The sequence below is a fragment of the Chenopodium quinoa genome, unplaced genomic scaffold (assembly GCF_001683475.1).
Source record: "Chenopodium quinoa cultivar QQ74 unplaced genomic scaffold, ASM168347v1, whole genome shotgun sequence".
In the NCBI taxonomy this organism is placed as follows: Eukaryota; Viridiplantae; Streptophyta; class Magnoliopsida; order Caryophyllales; family Amaranthaceae; genus Chenopodium; species Chenopodium quinoa.
The window spans coordinates 6,966,285-6,985,754 of record NW_018744633.1 but is presented as its reverse complement, the minus strand read 5'-3'; the positions used below and the strand labels follow the sequence as shown (position 1 = coordinate 6,985,754).

At 38.6% G+C, this 19,470-nt stretch overlaps 1 protein-coding gene across 1 annotated transcript; it reads right to left on the bottom strand.

Annotated features, from left to right (window-relative positions):
• Positions 1–5,357: 5,357 nt before the first annotated feature.
• LOC110701387 (putative pentatricopeptide repeat-containing protein At1g12700, mitochondrial) lies at positions 5,358–7,781 on the bottom strand. Its single transcript, XM_021879043.1, has one exon. It carries the CDS (start codon positions 7,589–7,591, stop codon positions 5,753–5,755), a length of 1,839 nt encoding a protein of 612 aa, XP_021734735.1. The 5' UTR covers positions 7,592–7,781; the 3' UTR covers positions 5,358–5,752.
• Positions 7,782–19,470: the final 11,689 nt, after the last annotated feature.

Genomic DNA, 19,470 nt, shown 5'->3' with positions numbered 1-19,470 from the left:
TTATTTGTACCGAAATGCACATCTCTCCCATGGAAAATACAGTAGTCTGTAATTGCCTTTTTCAAATATTGAGCATTATCAAACTCTTGTCCGACGTATAACTTAGTATCCTGAGGTGTTGTCCCTTGTTTGTACTTCTTGAAAGTAGAAGATTTTTTTGTATTTTAGACGGAATAGGTATTATATGCCCACAATCTTCCTTATCAGATCATCAGGACTATCCAAGTCAGTAGAATCCTCATATTCACTATCTATTTCTTCAGGCTGCTTTCGTTTGTTCTCTGTCACTCTTTTAAGTTGTCTAAGTTCTTCTTCATAATCCCTATCAATCTTCTTAGCTTCTCCTATTTTTTCTATAGCAACAACAACCTCTTCATCATCCATATCATTGCCGTTTTCATCATAATCAATTGCATCATCTATTGTAGGCATGACAGGACTCTTAAAAGCATCCTCATCATCATGTTGTAACAACTTTGTAAAGCTCATTTTGCTTCCCACATATAACTCTTCATCAAAAATATAATATCAGTTACTTCATTTTCACAATAAATACGAATCAACCAAGAGACTGATGAAAGGATCAAAGGTAGCTTCTTCATATCCAAGGTACCTAATACCATCAACCATAGATTTTCTAGGATCCAAATAATGCAACTTGCTTAGATTAGTGTACCCCAAATTTGATACTTCCTCCATAAGGATACTATTCACTAATCTTCTTTGACCATCATTTGTAATTTATCTATTGGGAAAAATATAGTCACGTGGGATCTAGTTAGATTCATCTCGAAATTTACTTGTTAAATATCAAATTTTTATAATTTTTACTAAAGTAAAATTGAAGTTATTAATAGCTAAAGTAATGCATTGGGAAATGGGAAGTGTGAAATCCCTCCTGGTGTAATAAAAAAAGAACGGAGGAAGTATTAAGAGTAAAGCATACAACTACTCCCTAAACTTAGCCAAATGTTGCACTTTACTCACTAAACTCTTAAAAGTTGCAATTTACTCACTACTCAGGTGGTTGGAGGTCATTTTTCAGGTAGTAACCTGATATAGCAGGTTAACTCCCTAAACTTAGCCTAAACTATTATACTAATAGGTAAACTCCCTAAACTTTGATAGTTTTTTAAAATATTTTTTTAATTTAACAATCTAATCATACATTTGTAAGCTAATGGGAACTAACTAATTTTTTGACTTGGAAAAAAAATTTATTTTTTCATTTTTTCCTTTGCACTACTTTGGTTCGTTTTTTTTAGAAAAAATAAAATTAGATGATCCAATTAACATCAGAGTAGAAAGAATGATTTACCAAATCAAACAATTAGGAATCATTGTTCTTCGAACAAGATGAGCATATTCATTGTGTGCCATTATATATCACATATTAATTAGTTTGGTTGTCTTTTCTTCAAAAAAAAAAATGTTTGAATGTTTGATTTATTATACACATTAAACTCAACAAAAGTTATAATTAGCAGACTTTAGTAGAGAACCTAGTACTAAAAATCCCTTATCGCCTCCTTATAAAAAAAAACTCTCATTGTCGTATGAATTTGCAGTTGCGTGCGTTTATTAAAAAAAAAACTTAAAGTTCCAAAATTTGTGAAACGAACATGATTTAGAAAAAAAAGTTAAGAATTTTTTTGTGATGTTGAAATTAAGATTAATAGCGCGGTTGTTTACTTATATTAGTACGTGGCTATAAAATATTCTAACTAAAACAACAACAAGAAAAAAAAAAAAAAAAAAAAAAAAAAAAAACCAAAAATATATATTAAAAAAAACCAAAAATATTGAACTATAGTTGTTGGAGTATATATATAGCTGTTGTTAGAATTTTATTACATAATAATCGTTTTTTAATAATAATAATAATAATAATAATAATAATAATAATAATAATAATAATAATTCTTAACTATAGTTCACTATTTTATTAAAAAACGATTATTATTATTATTATTATTATTATTATTATTATTATTATTATTATTATTATTATTATTATTATTATTATTATTATTATTATTAACAATAGTTCAATAATATTTGTTACAGAGTATTATTGTTTTTGTAATGACTAGCTAATTAAAAATCATGTGAGGAAGTTTAGGGAGTTGTCAGAAAGTTTAGGGAGTTCTTACATTTTACCTGTTATTGAAGGTCAAAACTCAAGTGAGTGAGTGATTTGCAACTTTTGAAAGTTTAGTGAGTGATCTGCAACTTTGTGCAAAGTTTAGGGAGTAGTTGTGTAGTTTACTCGAAGTATTAATATCTTAAGATGTGATGCATTCAAATCCTCAGCCACATCATTAAATATATTTGTAAACCCACCCTGGTATTCCACAACACCATGAACTAGCTTCCAACATCCACCAAGATGAACAACAATGCAAGGTTTCGGTTTCATATTAATTAGTACCTATTATTTACATAAGATAAATAGAGTATATAGTTATGAATTAATTAAAACTTATAGATTATCAATATTGACATACGGAACAATTTTAGACCAAATAAGCCCCTTTTAGAATTCATAGCCCAAACATTTTTTATTATACAAATTGCATATCCAAAAGCCTATAAACTCACCTCTTCTTACTCTGTTTTGTTTTCAATTTTCTTTATCTAATACCATATTCAAGCAAACCACAAAACCCTATCCCACAAAAAATAGGGGGATAAGCATATTAACTATCTTCAATCTATCTCACTAGTACATTGAACAATTTTGCCAAAAAAAATTCAAACATCTCAACAATACCCTAAGCCCTTATCAATTGCATAACACAACCAAAGATAAGATAAAAGTCATCTAATTCCAAAATAAATACCATTTAGATACAATATATACATGTACTGATCAAGAGTAATGGATGATTTTTGAAAGTGTTGGAGAAGCTTTTTCGTCTACTATGGAAGCATTGCTCGTTTGAGAAAATACATGACTACGAGTTGCAAGTTGCTTGACTTTAGTCTAATCTAGGTTATTTTAATTAGCAGTGTTTTATTTTATTAGGAGGAGGAGTATGTGTCATTATTTTTATTTAGCTGTACAAAAAAAAAATTACTTCATCGGAAATTTTTTAATACCTACCGGCAATCCCCAAACGATGAAAAGTAAAAGGTTAGTCCCCTTAATCTCACCGATAAACAATACTCGTAGTCCATACTCGGATCAGTTATGGGTGTGGTTAGGTTCCACCAATCCTCCCAATTGTTGTTGTGGAGGATCAAACGCGAGTCCTTCCTACTAAATGTAATCCACATCACCATTAAATCAACAGCCAATTAATTGATTACTTGTTATTGAGTGGCATATCTATAAACTAATACTATAACAAAACATGTTTACATCATTTTTTGACATATGTCAAGCTAATATTAAAAAATTTCCGCCAAAACAATATACTACCTCCGTTAATAGTTATCTGCAACTTTGGAATATTTTATCTCTCACAAATAATACCCCAAAGTTGCATATAACTATTAACGGAGGTAGTATAATGTCATTTATACTCTTTTTTTTTTTCTTTTTTTTTGTTATTCTACTTAGCTTATTTTATGAAAACAACGTTGTATAATTTTTTTTTTTTTTTAATGGACACGTTGTATAACTTAAATGGCAAAAACATGCTTTATTAATTTAATATAATGTATACTTTTTAAAAATATTTTTAACACACCTAATCAATAATAATTTTTTTCTCAATTTTAATAACTTGGTCTTATTATTTCATTTTTAATTTTAATAATATTAGTAAACTACTCATAAAATTGATTTATATTAAGCCAAAGTACCATATATTTTTTTATCGTAGCCGAGTACCATCATATTTGCTAAAAAGACACAATAATTAATTAGATACTACTCGTTCACTCCTATCAATAATGATCATGTATCACAATAGTCGTTAGTTTGTTACAATCTCAGCCAACATGAAGAAGTTCTGCAACTCTGCAAGACTTGGCTATGGCTAAGCTAATATAATAACGTAAAGCCAAAATCCCTTATTCATTACTCCGTATTTAGTTATTTCTTCTCCCTCGTTTTCTTTACTATACATCGCGATTAGTACCAACTACCAAGTACAATAAAACTGGTGGCATAAACTTAAGCTAAATTTTCCACGTCAATGCTACTACTCGTATCACAATTCACAAGCAGTGATCGTGGTAGATAGTCTATTCAACGATAAGACTACAAGTTATTCAATGACAAGAGTAGGCAGACTAAGGATCTTGTTAGTTGTTAGGATATCTGTTCAAAGCAATGCATGAAAAATTCGCCGCTTCTTTCCCAGTTGATGCAGGAGCTTCCAGCATGTCTGCAAGCTCATTACAAGCATGCTGAAGCTAGCGAGATCCAGCAACACATCAGAGAGTTTACAGTAGCTAGCTTCAACAGTAATTTCCTGCTCAACTAGCACTTTAAAGCTAGTAATGTTCTGATCAACATGCTTATAGATGTTTGCTTGTAGGTTCGAATTAAAGTCTGCTTTTCCACCTCACAAGCTTCTATTGATATTGTACCATCTGAGTCGGATTTACATTCAGCCGATAAACCCAACTGCCGCATCTTCACCACAAGTAGCCAAGTGATCTGAAGTGTGAAGACAAAAAAGGGAAATAAAGTAGTTTTTCTGTGGTACTTGAGTTTTCATGTGCAATTCCCCTTGAAGTCTCTTTATAGAATCTGGAAATGAAAGAGATTAAAGAAAACAAGGTTTGCAAATGTGTCAATACATTCATGAACACCAAACAAACAAACCAAAAAGCTAGTTAAAATATTGTTCGTTAAGGAACAAACAAAACTTCAAGCGCGTTTTAAACAAGCCTACCTCAAACAACTTGGAAGGTTCATGAGTAACTCATCATATGCTACAAGCTCTGCAACATAATATACGCCTATACGGTGTACTGTGTTTCGACTCATGCCAATCATGCTTAAGGAGGAAGCTTATTTTTAGCTCACGAAAATAACCCAACTCAAAGTCATAACCTGAACTCACAGCTCTTCCCTTCAGATCCCCAAACACGTATAGTGCCAGGGAAACAAAACCAAGCCAACAATTTTCTGACATTCAGTGATCCAATCGAACCCTGCCTACTGCCATTATAAATGATCTTACCGGGCACAATGACCAGGGCCCTCAGTGAACAAGCTCCATATAATAGCGTGTACTGAGCACATTTGTAGTCTAATACAATGAAAGCCAAGATTACAGAGTTGTGCATGTAAAATCGCCAGGGATACCATGATACAGACATCAGAAGCAAAGCAAAAAAAAAAAAAAAAGAATGAAACACCAACTGCCAAGTCTGAACTATACAACAAATAACAAAAGTAGTAAAGCTGCAGCAAGCCAGCAATAACATATCATTGCATAATTTATGTCATAGCTAGATTCAACAAGTTTATACATAATCTGAAGTAACCTCTTCTCTTCTCTGTATACCCCAAGTAATAAAAACATTAGCTATCCAATTATAACTTATACCTAAGTGTAAGCCAGAAGTATAGTTGTCACCAAACTCACCATATGGTAGGCCTCTCTACTCCACCCTAAAAAAAAGAATAAGATAAATAAAAGTTCACTACTACTTCACACGAGAATTATGTCAATTGGAGCTAACAACGGTCTGTTATTCATAGATTGTCTAGGAGCTTCGTACTCCATCTCAAACTTCTCTGAAGAGAACATGTACAAGGTCCAAAGCTTTGCAACATTTTAAATGGAATTCATCTGATAAATTTCTGTAGCAGCTTCTTCTTTGAGTCACTCAAGTTATCAGAAGAAGAGAGACCAACAAACAATGACAAAGTGCCTGCATCAGCTTCAAATCCTTTTCCAACCATGAGATCGTAATGGTATAATGCATTTGATACGTCATTATTGAGTATATAGCCTCTGATTAGTGTATTATAGGTTATATCATCAGGTGGGCAACCATCTTCCTCCATTATCCTCAACACTGGAGCAGCTTCAATCATGAGCCCTTTCTTGCAGAAGCCTCTGATTAATATATTGTATGTTATAATATCAGGATGCAGACCCTTTGCTACAAGATCAGAGAAGAGATTTGCTGCATGTTCAAGTTGCCCAGTCTCACACAAGCTGTTCATCAAGATATTGTAGATAGAAATTCCAGGCTTAACACCATTATCCTCCATATCTTCAAGTAAATTCACTACCTCATCACGCCGGGCACTTTTGCAAAGGCAGTCAAGCAAGGAGGCATAGGTAACATCATCTGGAGCAATACCAAGAGCCTGCATTTCCTTGAACAGCTTGCGCGCGAATGGGAGTCTATTGGATTTGCACAGCCCATCGATAAGAATGCTATAGGAAACAACATTAGGAGTTATCCCTCTCTGAACCATATGATGGAATATGTTTAGGGCCTTGTCAATGTTTTTTGCCTTGCAATATCCATTAATCATAGTATTTAAACTGAAAAGATTAGGCTCACAGCCATTTTTGGCCATGATATCAAGTAGGTTTTCTGCATCTTCCATCTGACCACGCAAGCAATAACCATCAAGTAATGGACTGTAAGTAATGATGTCAGGAGTCACACCTATCTCAATCATGTGCTTTAGAATGGACTGTGCTTGATCAACACAGCCATCTTTACAAAACATGTCAACCAGCATGCTGTAGGTCTTAACATTAGGTGCTATGTTGCTCTCTAACATCTCCGTCAACACACGCTGAGCCTCATCCCCACAGCTGGAATTATAGAGGCCTCGAACCAAGGAAGTATAAGTGACAACATTGAGTTTAATGCCCTGAGTTTTCATGAAGGAGAACAGGTCTAGGGCCTGTTGTAACAACCTGTCCTTACAAAGACTATCGATAATAGTGCTGTATAAAACAATGTTAGGCTTAAAATGAGATCTAGATTGCATTTTGTTAAGAAAAGTGAGAGCAGACGCATTGTCGCCAATCCTACAAAGGCCTATGACGATAGTATTATAGCTAACAACGGAAGGTTGGAAACCAAGCTTGACAATTGTATTAAAGAAATGAGCAGCTTCGGAGAATTTATGAGAATGAATATAGCCATTGATTAAGATGTTAAAGGTATAGCAATCGGGGGGATAACCAAGCTTTAGGCTTTTACCTAGGAGAGAGAAGCCCAAATCAACTCTTCCCAGATGACAGTAGCAATTAGAAAGAACACCTAAAGAATGCATATTATGTGAAATTCCAAGTAATTCAATCTTCCGGAAGAGAGAGATAATGGTGGAATGAGGTTCAAGCCGTTTCAATTTGGAAATGGCAGTAAATAACTGATTGAAATACACAACAGAAGGAAGAGGACACAAATTAATCATTTGATTGAAGAGTAAAAGGGGAGATTTAAGATCGGAAAACCCTAATTTTGATTGTTCGGTAATAGATTGAAGAAACAAGTCACGATTATCAAATGTATGAGCATGATCAGGGTAATGATGGGAATACAGTCGGGAATAAAAATGAAAGGGGGAAAAGTTGAAGAAATGAAAAGGAGAGAGAGAAATACCACCATGAGTGAAGAATAGAGAAGCAGCAGCAGCAGCAGCTCTGAAACTCATCTTCTTCCCAACTTTCTTCAGACAGCTTTTTCTTCGCAGCTAACAAACTTCTACTGTCTCTTCATGAATTTTCACTGAGAGAGTAATGACTGATGACTAGAGAGAATACATATTCATCACTTCATCAGCCTGAGTTCTTTTTTTATTTTATTTTTTTTTTTTATTTATTTTTTTTTTTTTTTTTTTTTTTGGTAAAGAGAAGGGTCTACGTACCTAACGGAACTCCTCACAAGTCCTCCTAGTGCTCTTGATAAGGAAATTTCCATGTGCCTCTTGATAAAATTTGATCCTATAACCTTATACGGAGTAGTGAGATAATTGTTAATACTGTAATACTCCATGATACTCGTATTGTTACTATAAAATATTAGTAAACTTGGAGAATCATGACCCTTGTAGCCAAATTAAATTAATAAAGGTTGCCAATACTCAATTTGTATTTGATACCTTCTCTCCATTTGGTGCGATCATACCAATACTAATAAATTGGAACCTATCAAATCTTCGCAGTCTAGTATGCTTGGACGAAATTAGTACTACGATGGGTGACCTCGCTCTTGACAATTATTAAGTTAGAGAGAAACCATCACCATATTCTTATTACTTTATTAGTCCATTCACAATTTCAAACGTGAAATAGAGAGATAAGATTGGTACAAACATATTTTTTTACTAGTCTCACGGCTTCTACTATCCCATCCTGCCTCTAGCCTCTTAGATATTGTATTATAACATATATAGAAGTTGTCATTCCCTCTTTCTCTATTTGTTTGTCTCATATTTCATTTTGGAATGCCTCTCAAATATTGTCCCTTTTCCTAATTCAACAACCTGTCCCCACAGCTAAACTCACTTGCATAACTCATAAAAGTAGAGTTAAGTACAATTGTAGGGACTAAGTTTTTCATTTTTTCACCTTTTGGGACCTAAGTTTTTTTTTTCATCTTTTGGGACCTAGAGTTAAGAATCCGGCAACTTAACTCATCTTTAACTCACCTGTGCAAAAACTTAGTCCCTTTGCATTAAATAACGTGTAAAAAAAAACAGAATTCATTGATAAAAACATAATCCCTTCATTAAATAATTCTAAACAAAAAAACATAGACCCTTCATAATTTCTAATTTCTGTCAAAGCAATTCAGTACAATTTTTTTCAACGAACAGAAATTGAACATCCAGTTTAGTTTAAAGAACACATGGAGCTCCATTATCTCTTCCATGTTCAACACAGGGTGGGTTTCCCTCGGCCCGAACCGTATCATTCCCCTCCGTCCCCTACACACATTGGCTGCCGAAAATCTATCTTCAGGACTAAGTCTTGAAAAAACATTGACACTCATGACATCCTCCAATGACAACACAAGGTGAGCATCCTCAAGACCGTCCATTTTCTGCTACAAACACCAAACACATACAATTTTTAGAGTCTTACACTCACACTTTGTTTTTGTGTCAAAACCCTAACCAACAACACCATTTGAAACAAAAACACTATAACGAACCAAGTACAAATCAAATAAACATCATCCCTCATAAAAACACACATTAAACAACCACATCCAAACAATCAAACCATAATTGTAAAAAATAAAAAAATAAAAAAAAAATATCAAACCTTAAAACCTAATTACCAACACTTCAAAATTCAAACAAAATCATCGAAAAAAACAACCAAAATGCAAGCTAAACATAGTTACCTCAGTTTTGTTGAAGAATCGAGTGACAATTATGGCTTTGATCAAGTAAGATTGCAAAGAAAATTCAGGAGAAAAAGGGTTTCTTCGAACAAGAACAGAGTGAGAAGTAGAAAGGGCGGGAATAAGCTCTCACTCTCTCTCCTACCTCATAAAAAGCTTCCCACATACGCTTCCTATACCCACGCAACCACGTGTCCTTATTTGGAAGGCCGCCAATCCAATCGACATGACAAATTCTTTTAGGGGTCTAAGTTATTATAGGGGTCTATGTTTTTTAATTTACCAACTTTCTAACTGACTAAGGTTTAACTAAGGGACTATGTTTTTTTTTTAACTCACCTTAGTTACTTTTTGGCCGGAAAGTGGACTCTAGGTCCCAAAAGGTGAAAAAAAAAAAATTAGGTCCCAAAAGATGAAAAAAATAAAAACTTAGACCCCAATGTTATACTTAACTCCATCCCTACCTTATAAAAAGTAGAAACATACTCTTATAAATAGTGTAATACCAATTATACCCTTCAAAATGTGTATTTACATACATACCCTCATTAATATGTAGATGCTATTTTAATGATGAATAGTGTTTAGACAACTATACCCTCTAAAATATTTATGTACTTTTATGTTTTCATAAATGTTAGTTGTCTTGAACATTTATACCACCTAAATATAGTTGATTACATATTTTCTCTTATTGTTTTTTTTTTTTTACGAAAAATTTCTCTTATTGTTAATTTAACTAATTTTGTGATTTAAAAGTCAAACCAAAAAAACCTTCAAGATATGGCTAGCTATGACTCGCGCGTGCGTTAGCTGCCCTAGTAAAAGTAAAAGTAAAAGACAAAAGTTTTTTGGATCAATTCTTACTAAAGCACATTTTGCTTATGGGGCAAATAAATAAGGATAGAGGGAGTAACTTGCTAAACGAGTTTTTAAATATATCTTGTTTTCCATAAACAAATTACTTTTGGGAGATTCTAACTTTTTAAGGTCCCATATCAATTTTCACTTTTTTTTTTTATTTTTTATTTTTATTTACAAAGACAGCTTTATAAATAAAAAAAAAACCAAATTACAGCCTAAAAGAGCTAAAAAAAAAACTAAAAATAACCAAACACACCTCTCATTTTTTCTTTTCTTTTTTTTTTTTTTTTTTAGGAAAATAACCGAACACACCTAGCTAAACACATTTGAATCATATCAATTACAAATTTACAACTGTATAGTATAGTAGAGTTATCATGATCTATAGACTATAGCATATCAATAAGCCTCATTGCAATATTGCATGCACCTTATGGTTCATATTTAACATGAGTTGAGGGTCAAATTAAACTCACAGTTGGGATCTTTAATTGAATTTGGGCAAATTAAACGAAATGAAATGTAATGATTCCGCTCATAATGTACCAAATCCATGAAGAAATTATGATTCCACTCATATTCTATTCCAAATTTATCATCATCGTATCCCTTTTTTTTTTCCAAGAATATGTATCTATATTTTTTTGTCCTTTCATTATTTGTGCCAATAGAGTCAAAAGAGTGCGTAAAAACGGAAATTGATTTTGGCACACCACTATGTGAGAAGAGCATTGAAAAATGTACTCTCACATCAGGGTGTGCCAAAATCAATTAAGGGTGTGCCAAAATCATTTCCCGGAAAAAAAAGTTGTATATATGAATATGATTACTAGATTAGCAACTACTAAAGTTTCACCAACAGCTAGCTAGCAAGCTCTAGCTAAAGCTAGCACATTGATCTGCATTGAACTGGTGCCCTGGTCCCATTGCATCCAAAATAAGCAACAATAGCCCAACAAAAACCTTTAAACTTGCCATTATTACAGGGTTAGTTAGTAAGCCCCTTACAACTATATAATGATCAAGTCATAAATCATATAGGTGTTGGTGTTGCACTAGAATGGCACACATGTGTAAGTGTATCGTGTATCATGTATCGTGTACGTGTATTATTTCAGTTGCCAACCACGGTACCTTTCATAGATTGTTACTCTATCCATTATCAAATAATTTTCAGATTGGTCTAACCCCTATCTAGCTTGTATCTCTAGTTAATAAAAGTAATTGGTATAATTCATTTTAAACGGTATAAATTATCAAAGATCTCAATATTCATCTAGAGATTATTTATCTCCAATAAGAGAGTAAATGATACTCCGTAACTTATATCCTAATTTTAAATCTCCAATAAGAAAGACTTGAATATGGTACTTAATACCTTTTTTTTGGTCGAATTTTACAAGTGCTTAAGTTATAAGAACATATAAAACCCGGCAAAATATATAATTAACCATTATAAAATCCTCCAATACAAGACACAACCATTGAAGAATTTGAATTTCACCAAAGGAAACAAACTTTGTTATTATTGTTCTTGTTAATAATATAATTATCCTCCAATACAAGATACAACCATTGAAGAATTTGAATTTCACCAAAAGAAACAAACTTTGTCATTATTGTTCTTGTTAATAATACACATGTGAAATCAAAGAGTGAAAAGTATAATAAAATTTGGTTACAAGTGAAAAGTATATAGCTAATCCTAAAAGTAAAAATTACAAATATGTAGTTAACCAACCTATATAATACAAACACCTATAATTTTCCCAATCAATGCACAATATATATATATCATCACTATAACAAATTTAGTTAAACTAAAATCACTTCGAGATTATCAGTACATATCGCCTTTGAAATTAAATCCATTGCGAAAACTTACCAATATCCTTGCCTCGAAATCATCGAAGATTTTTTTTCAAAATCTTGCTTTTGAAAACTTAAGTTGAGCTGATTTCCTAATTGAAACAAGCCCTTTCATCAACTTCCCTAACACCAACAATTTTGTACCACTATTACCATTACTTGTTTTCCTACCAATTTTGTTGACTTGCATAAAACTCATATCTTCACTTGTACTTTTTCTTCCTTTAAACTCCTTTTTCTCTTCTTCATTAAAATCTTCCCACAAATAATCCATGCTTTCTTCAACCTCAAAATCCCTGCTTTGAAAACTCACACTACTCGCGCTCCTTTCGATTTCTCTCCTACTAGGCATGATCTCTTCACACATACTACGAACTTCCATTCGATATTCATCAACATTGTTATTATTATTCACCCCTTCATTAAATTCATAATAACAATCTTCTGGATGATGGTACACCCTCGACGAAATCCTCCATAATGAAGACGATGATGATGAAGAAGAAGTTAACATGAAATTTGACAATGGGTTGTTATTAGAAACAATAGGAAAACTAAACTCTTCAACGTTACTAATACTACTACTAGTAGTAGTATTAGTACTAGGGTATGAAAACATGTTTATTTTCTTAGCAAATTTAAGTAAGTATGTAATAAAATTGATGGAAATTATATAATGACGATGATGATATAATATAAGATATGAATAGAAGATTAAATTAAACTTGGTTAGCGCCGAAATGGTCGGAGTATGTATGAAAGAATAGGTTTATTTGGACGTTATAATTAAAATTGTGGGTGAATGATATAAATTGTGAAAGTAACGTATAACTTCTAGCTAGTCGGTCCATGGAATTAATGCTTTCTACAAATTATTATAACTACTAGTAGTACCTTTGCCCTTCGAGGTTCTAGATAAGATACATTAATGTGAGATTTGTGGAGAGAGGTCGGGCGGCGTATATGTGTTGATCGATCATGAAATATGTTATCTTTTCGTGCTTGTTATGAGCAACGATGATTTAAAGTCAATTGCGTTAATAGCGGGAGATTTTTTATGTAATTGTAGTGATATTAATTTTTAGCGACTTAACTGTAACACGAAAAGAAAAATAAGGTCATGGAGGAACTAGGTCGATTGAATGAAATAAATGTTAAAACGCTGTTTGATTGCGAAGTATAGTAAGATACTCAGATATATATATATATATACAACGATTGCACTAGATATTTATTATAGTATATGATTGTGGGGAAATTGAGGTATAATCGTTAAAAAGTGTACATGCCCATTCAAGTTCCTTTTTTTTTCTTCCTAATTTAAGTGGATCTTGACATCTATGCCAAGAAACATGAGACATATACTCACATATATAATTCAATCTATATATATTTGTTATATATGATTATATCTTCGAAATTTCAATGTTTTCTCTGTAATGCACACATTAGATATTAACATATCTCCTTAGGGTCTGTTCTCATAGATTGAACTCAGCTGAACTGAACTGAACTGAGAACAGGTCCTTAATTAGTTTTATTTGTAATAATAATTTTGCAATGAGTTTGATACAATTTAAAAAGAGTATTATGCTAATTAATTTGAGATGCAATGAATAATCCACAAGATCCAATCACTCCCTCTCCCTCCCTCCTAGGCTCCGAAAAAGATAATTTTCGATAACTTTCACTTTTGCTATCGAAATACTCAATCTCTGTAAATTAGTTATATTTCATGCTAATGCACGGATACAATCTGATCATTAAAATTAGAAGGTCCTAATTATCTCTAGGGCCCGTACAATCGTGTACTCACAGCTCATAAGAATCGGCCCTACACAATAGTCATTTTCCCCTCAATAAATATTGTTTGGGTCCAATTTAGTCCAATTGGGCCTGGTCACTGAATGATCCAATTAAAAGCCCAAGGCAAAGGTTCAACTCTCCAAATATGCTAAAGTCAAAAATCAACATCCTCAAAGCCATGTCAAGGTCAGTCAACGGCCCAATCAGCTTGGCCCAGCCCAACTGATTTCCGGGCCCAATCCGCCTCCTTCATTAGCCAAGGTATAAAAGCCAACAATTTGGTCAATTCTTGGTAAGACAAAAGAAGAAGACAAAGACAATAAAGCCTCAAGCAACTAAACTCTTGCACAGCTTTCTCTCTCTAATATACTGACTTAAGCATCGGAGGGGCCTTCCTCGGCGTCCCCCCCGAGGCTAGTTTACGTGTATTTGTTGTGCAGGAAACCCTCGGCTCCGGCGTCGTTCGGACCGAGACCAAGTTCCCTCAAGATAAAAGGATCTTCCGAGATTCGATTGTTTTCATCCGAAACAATTTGGCGCCGTCTGTGGGGAACGCTACTAAATTTCGCGTCAGTCATCAAACACTCCGGCAGTCGCCATGACTAAGAGTGGAAAGAGTTCCAAGAAGGCTAAGAAGGGAGGAGGCCAGATTACGGTGAGGGAACGCCAGCCGGTTTATCCCTCCCCGGAGCAAGCCTCTTCCGAATCGGAGGCCCCCATTTCTCCGGAAAGGGAAGCCTCAAGAGGTCCTAGCCTCCAGGAGGAGAACACCTCGCACCACACTCGGCAGCCGGGGCCATCCCCGAGACCGAGTGGCTCAGGCGCGAGGAACTCCCCGCCGCGCCATAGCGTGCAATCCAGGTCACATCCGCGAGAGACTCCTCCCTCCGGACCCTCCACCGAGGAAGTGGCCAGAGCAGTGGCCATCTGCATGGAGTTCCTTAAAGCTCAAGGGGCTCCAATCCAGATGCCTGATGATCACCAGCCGAGAAACCTGAAAAGGAGGATCGGTCAGGATGATGGTGGACAAGTTCCACCACATAGACAGCTCGGCCAGAGGTGGCGAGGGGACACCCGAAACTCCAGTAAGGAGAGGAGGAGGAACCCTCAACCCTCTGACCACTCTGAAGCTCAGAATTCCATGGGGCCCTCCAAGGACCCGGAATTCGCCCGCCGAAGCGTTCACGAACGCTTGGGTTCGAGGGAGGTGAGTGTGCATAGCCGCCTCACCTTCCCAGAGGATACCGGACCCCACCCAACCTTGTCTCAGCCGGGGACGAAAACCACTTCCACCTCTGAGAGAGGAGGGAGCGAGGTCCCTGAGGCCGGGTACAAGGGGAAGGCGGTCATGGTTCCATCGAACTCGCCCTTCCAGAAGTGGATTCTGGAAGAGCATGTGCCAACGGTCAAAATCCCGGCACATATTACTTACGATGGTACCTCAGATCCTAAGGATCACATTGCCTCTTACGAGGGGCACATGTATCTGAACCCGAAGTCTGAGGCTACCTGGTGTAAATACTTTCCTACGACCCTCAAAGGTGTTGCCCAATCCTGGATCACCAAAGGGCTCAAGGAAGGCTCCATAACCGGTTGGAACGACCTCTCCAACAAGTTCAAGAGCAAATTCTCTACGGCCAACCGCCGAGAGAAGACCACTGCAGAGCTAATGAGTCTGCAGCAGGCGGAGGACGAGAGCCTCCGCGACTATCTGACTCGCTTCAGCAACGAGTCATCCGGAATCACAAGCCTGGATCAAGGCCTGGCCGTGTTCGCGCTACGGAACGGCCTCCAAGCTGGAAAGTTCCTGGACTTCATGGTCATGCATCCCCCGCAGACCCTGGAGGAAGCCTTGGAAGCATCGGATAGGTTCATCCGAGCCGAGGAGTGGAACAGATCCAGGTCTCAGCCTCGTCCGAGAATTGAGAAGCCGAAAGGGCAGCAGCCCGAAGTCTCGGCGCAGAGGAAAGGGAAGGCTAAGGCCTCAGAACCGTCCTCTGCTGCCGAGCCGAAGAAGGAAAGACACTTTCCCTACACGGGAAGGTACGATTCATACACTCCACTCTCCCTTCCCCGTGCTAAGATTTTCAGCACGACGAAGGACGAGGGGAGATTCAAAAAACCTCGTCCGTTGCCTCCCTGGCATCAGACGAGGGGAAAGGACCAGTGGTGCGAGTTCCATGACTCACCCGGACATCGCACCGAGGACTGCGTCCAGCTGAAGGACCAGATTGAGGATCTGGTCCGCAAGGGGTACCTGAGCCAATACCTCGCGGACAGGCGCGAGGAGAAAAAAGCTGAAAAAGATTCTCGGCAGGACCTCAACTTCGCTCGGAAGAAGGATAAGGGACCTCAGGGCAAGGAGTCCCTCGACATCCTGGTTATTTCCGGGGGAATCTCGCGAGGCACAGCCAAACGCCAACTGAGGGGTCTAACCCATCAGATTCATCAGGCTGAGCTTCGGCAGTCCCAGTCACCGGCGCCGAACATCCTGTTCACAGCCGAAGACTGTGAGGGGGTGGTATACCCCCACGATGACCCACTAGTAATCATTCTGGGCATCGCCAACCGCAACGTCTGGCGGACCCTCGTCGACGGCGGTAGCGGGGCGAACATCCTCTTCCGAGGAGCGTTCGACCAGCTGAGGATGGGAGCCGAGCACCTGGCCCCCGCACCCTACCCGGTGTCTGGGTTCAACGGCTCTTCCTCGTATCCTGACGGGAAGATTACACTTCCTGTCACCATCGGCGAAGGCCGAGCAGCTAGGAATATCATGGCCGAATTTTTGGTCGTAGATGCTCCATCTGCATACAACGTGATCATGGGGAGACCCCTCATTCACGGCATTCAAGGAGTCGTCTCCACGTATCATCAAATCATGATATACGTTTCAGACGAGGGACGCTCCGAGAAAATAAAGGGCAGTCAAAAAGAAGCCCGCCGATGCAATCACCTCAAGCCATCCACGTCTCGCCGAGGCGACCGTGGCGATGGGGAGGAAAAGCACCGGGACCGAAACGCCAAAAAGCCGAGAGGCTCAGACGTTTCGGCTAATGAAGCCCCAGACAACGAGAAATCTGATGGGGGCCAAAAGGCTGACTCCGCCTCAGAGCCGAACGACTCTGATGGCCAGCCGCGGTCAGGAAAGTCTGCTAATATTGATAGCAGGCCGGAATTCGAGGAATCCAACTCTAAGAGCATGGAGACGGATGACCTGACCGAGTCAATAGAACTGACCGTAGGAGATCCGAACAGATGTGTTAGCATCGGGTCGTCACTGGAGCCAGACACCCGTGCGGCACTCGTCCAACTCCTACGGGCCAGTGGAGACGTGTTCGCCTTCTCAGCCGCAGAAATGCCCGGGATTGATCCGGACTTCGTCTCCCATAGGCTTAATGTCGACCCCTCCAGTCGACCCATTAAGCAGAAAAAGCGGAACTACTCCGCCGAAAAGAACCAGAACATCGCAGCTGAGGTCGATAAGCTCCTAGATGCTGGGTTCATTGAACCCTGTCAGTATCCGGAGTGGCTGGCCAATGTTGTAATGGTTCAGAAGGCAAATGGTAACTGGAGGATGTGCGTTGACTTCACGGACCTGAACAGGGCATGTCCCAAGGACTCCTATCCGCTGCCGAGGATCGACCAACTGGTCGACTCGACAAGCGGGCATGCTCTGCTCAGTTTCATGGACGCATTCTCGGGATACCATCAGATCTTCATGCACCCCGAGGACCGAGCTAAAACAGCGTTCATAACAAGTTCCGGGTTGTACAATTACAGAATGATGCCCTTCGGATTGAAAAATGCGGGGGCAACATATCAGAGGTTGGTTGATCAGGTTTTCGCCGAGCAAAAAGGCCGAAACATGGAGGTTTATGTTGACGACTCAATCGTCAAAAGCATAAAAGAAAAAGATCATGTCACGGACCTAGCCGAAACCTTCGCCACCCTCAGAAAATACAAAATGAAGCTGAATCCGAAGAAATGTGTCTTCGGCGTGAAGTCAGGCAAGTTCCTCGGCTTCATGGTCAGCAAGAGGGGGATTGATGCAAACCCCGCCAAAGTACAAGCTGCTTTAGACCTCCCCGAGCCGAAGACAAAAAGGGATATTCAGCGTCTAGCCGGGAGAATGGCTGCCTTGTCCAGGTTCATCTCACGAGCCTCAGACAAAGGGCTCCCTTTCTTCAAGGCGCTGAAGCTCCAAAATTCAAAAGGCATTGAATGGGGAGACGAACAAAAGTCAGCCTTTCAGCAGCTCCGTGAACACCTGGCTCAACTCCCAACACTGGCAAGGCCAGTTGTAGGAGACATCCTATACTTATACGTGGCGGTCAGTCCAGCCACGGTAAGCGCGGTGCTGCTAAGGGAAGAAGAAAAAGTTCAACAGCCGATCTATTTCGTCAGCCACACCCTGACGGATGCCGAGACGCGCTACCCATTGTTAGAAAAAGTGGCTTATGCAGTGGTGGTGGCTGCTCGGAAGTTGCGACCCTATTTTGATTCTCATCAAATAGCGGTTCTAACTGATCAGCCGTTAGAGAAAGTCCTCGGCAAGGTTGAAAAATCCGGTAGACTAGCAAAGTGGGCTTTCGAGCTCACCGAGTTCAGTATCGGTTATCAGCCGAGAACAGCCATCAAGGCGCAAGCCTTGGCAGACTTCTTGGCCGAGTGCTCCTATCAGGAGACTCTGGATGCAAGGAGGAAAATCTGGACCGTCTTCACGGATGGGTCCTCCACCGTGAACGGTTCGGGGGCAGGGGTCGTCATTACCTCTCCCGAAGGCAAAACCTTCGAGTATGCACTAAAATTTTCATTCAAAGCCTCTAACAACGAGGCCGAATATGAAGCAGCCATTGCTGGCTTAGACCTGTGCATATCGTTGGAAGCCGAGCATGTCTACCTCAAGACAGATTCTCAGCTGGTCGCCAATCAGATCCGGGGGGAGTATGAGGCTAAAGAGCCTTCAATGGCAGCTTACCTCACAAGGATCAAATCGACAATTGCGAAGCTGAGATCTTTCGAAGTAGAGCTGATCCCAAGGGGTCAAAATGCTCAAGCAGACGCACTCTCCAAACTTGCAAGCTCAACTCTGACTGAGTTAAGCCGTTCTGTCTATGTGGAGGTGCGCCGAGAAAAGAGTGTAGCCGAAGCAATATCAATCTGCTGCGCTGCACTCGAGCCGAGCTGGATGGATGACATCCTGGCTTATAAACTCAGGGACGAGCTCCCCGAGGATAGGAATTCGGCCTCCAAGATAAAGCGGATCAGTTCACGATTCCTCGTCTTCGGCGGCCAACTCCTCAGAAAATCCTTCTCCGCTCCATTATTGAAATGCGTGGGTCCAACGGATGCCGACTATATTCTCCGAGAGATTCACCTCGGCATCTGCGGAAACCACATAGGAGGGAGAACCTTAGCCCACAAAGCTCTCAGGGCAGGGTATTTTTGGCCTACAATGATCTCGGATGCAAAGAACATGGTCAGAAAATGCGAGAAATGCCAAAAATTTGCACCGGTAATCCATCGGCCATGCCTAGATCTCCAGCCAATTCTTAATCCTCTTCCATTTGCACAATGGGGGTTGGATATTCTGGGACCCTTTCCCGAGGCCCCATACAAAAGAAAGTGGCTGATAGTCGGAAT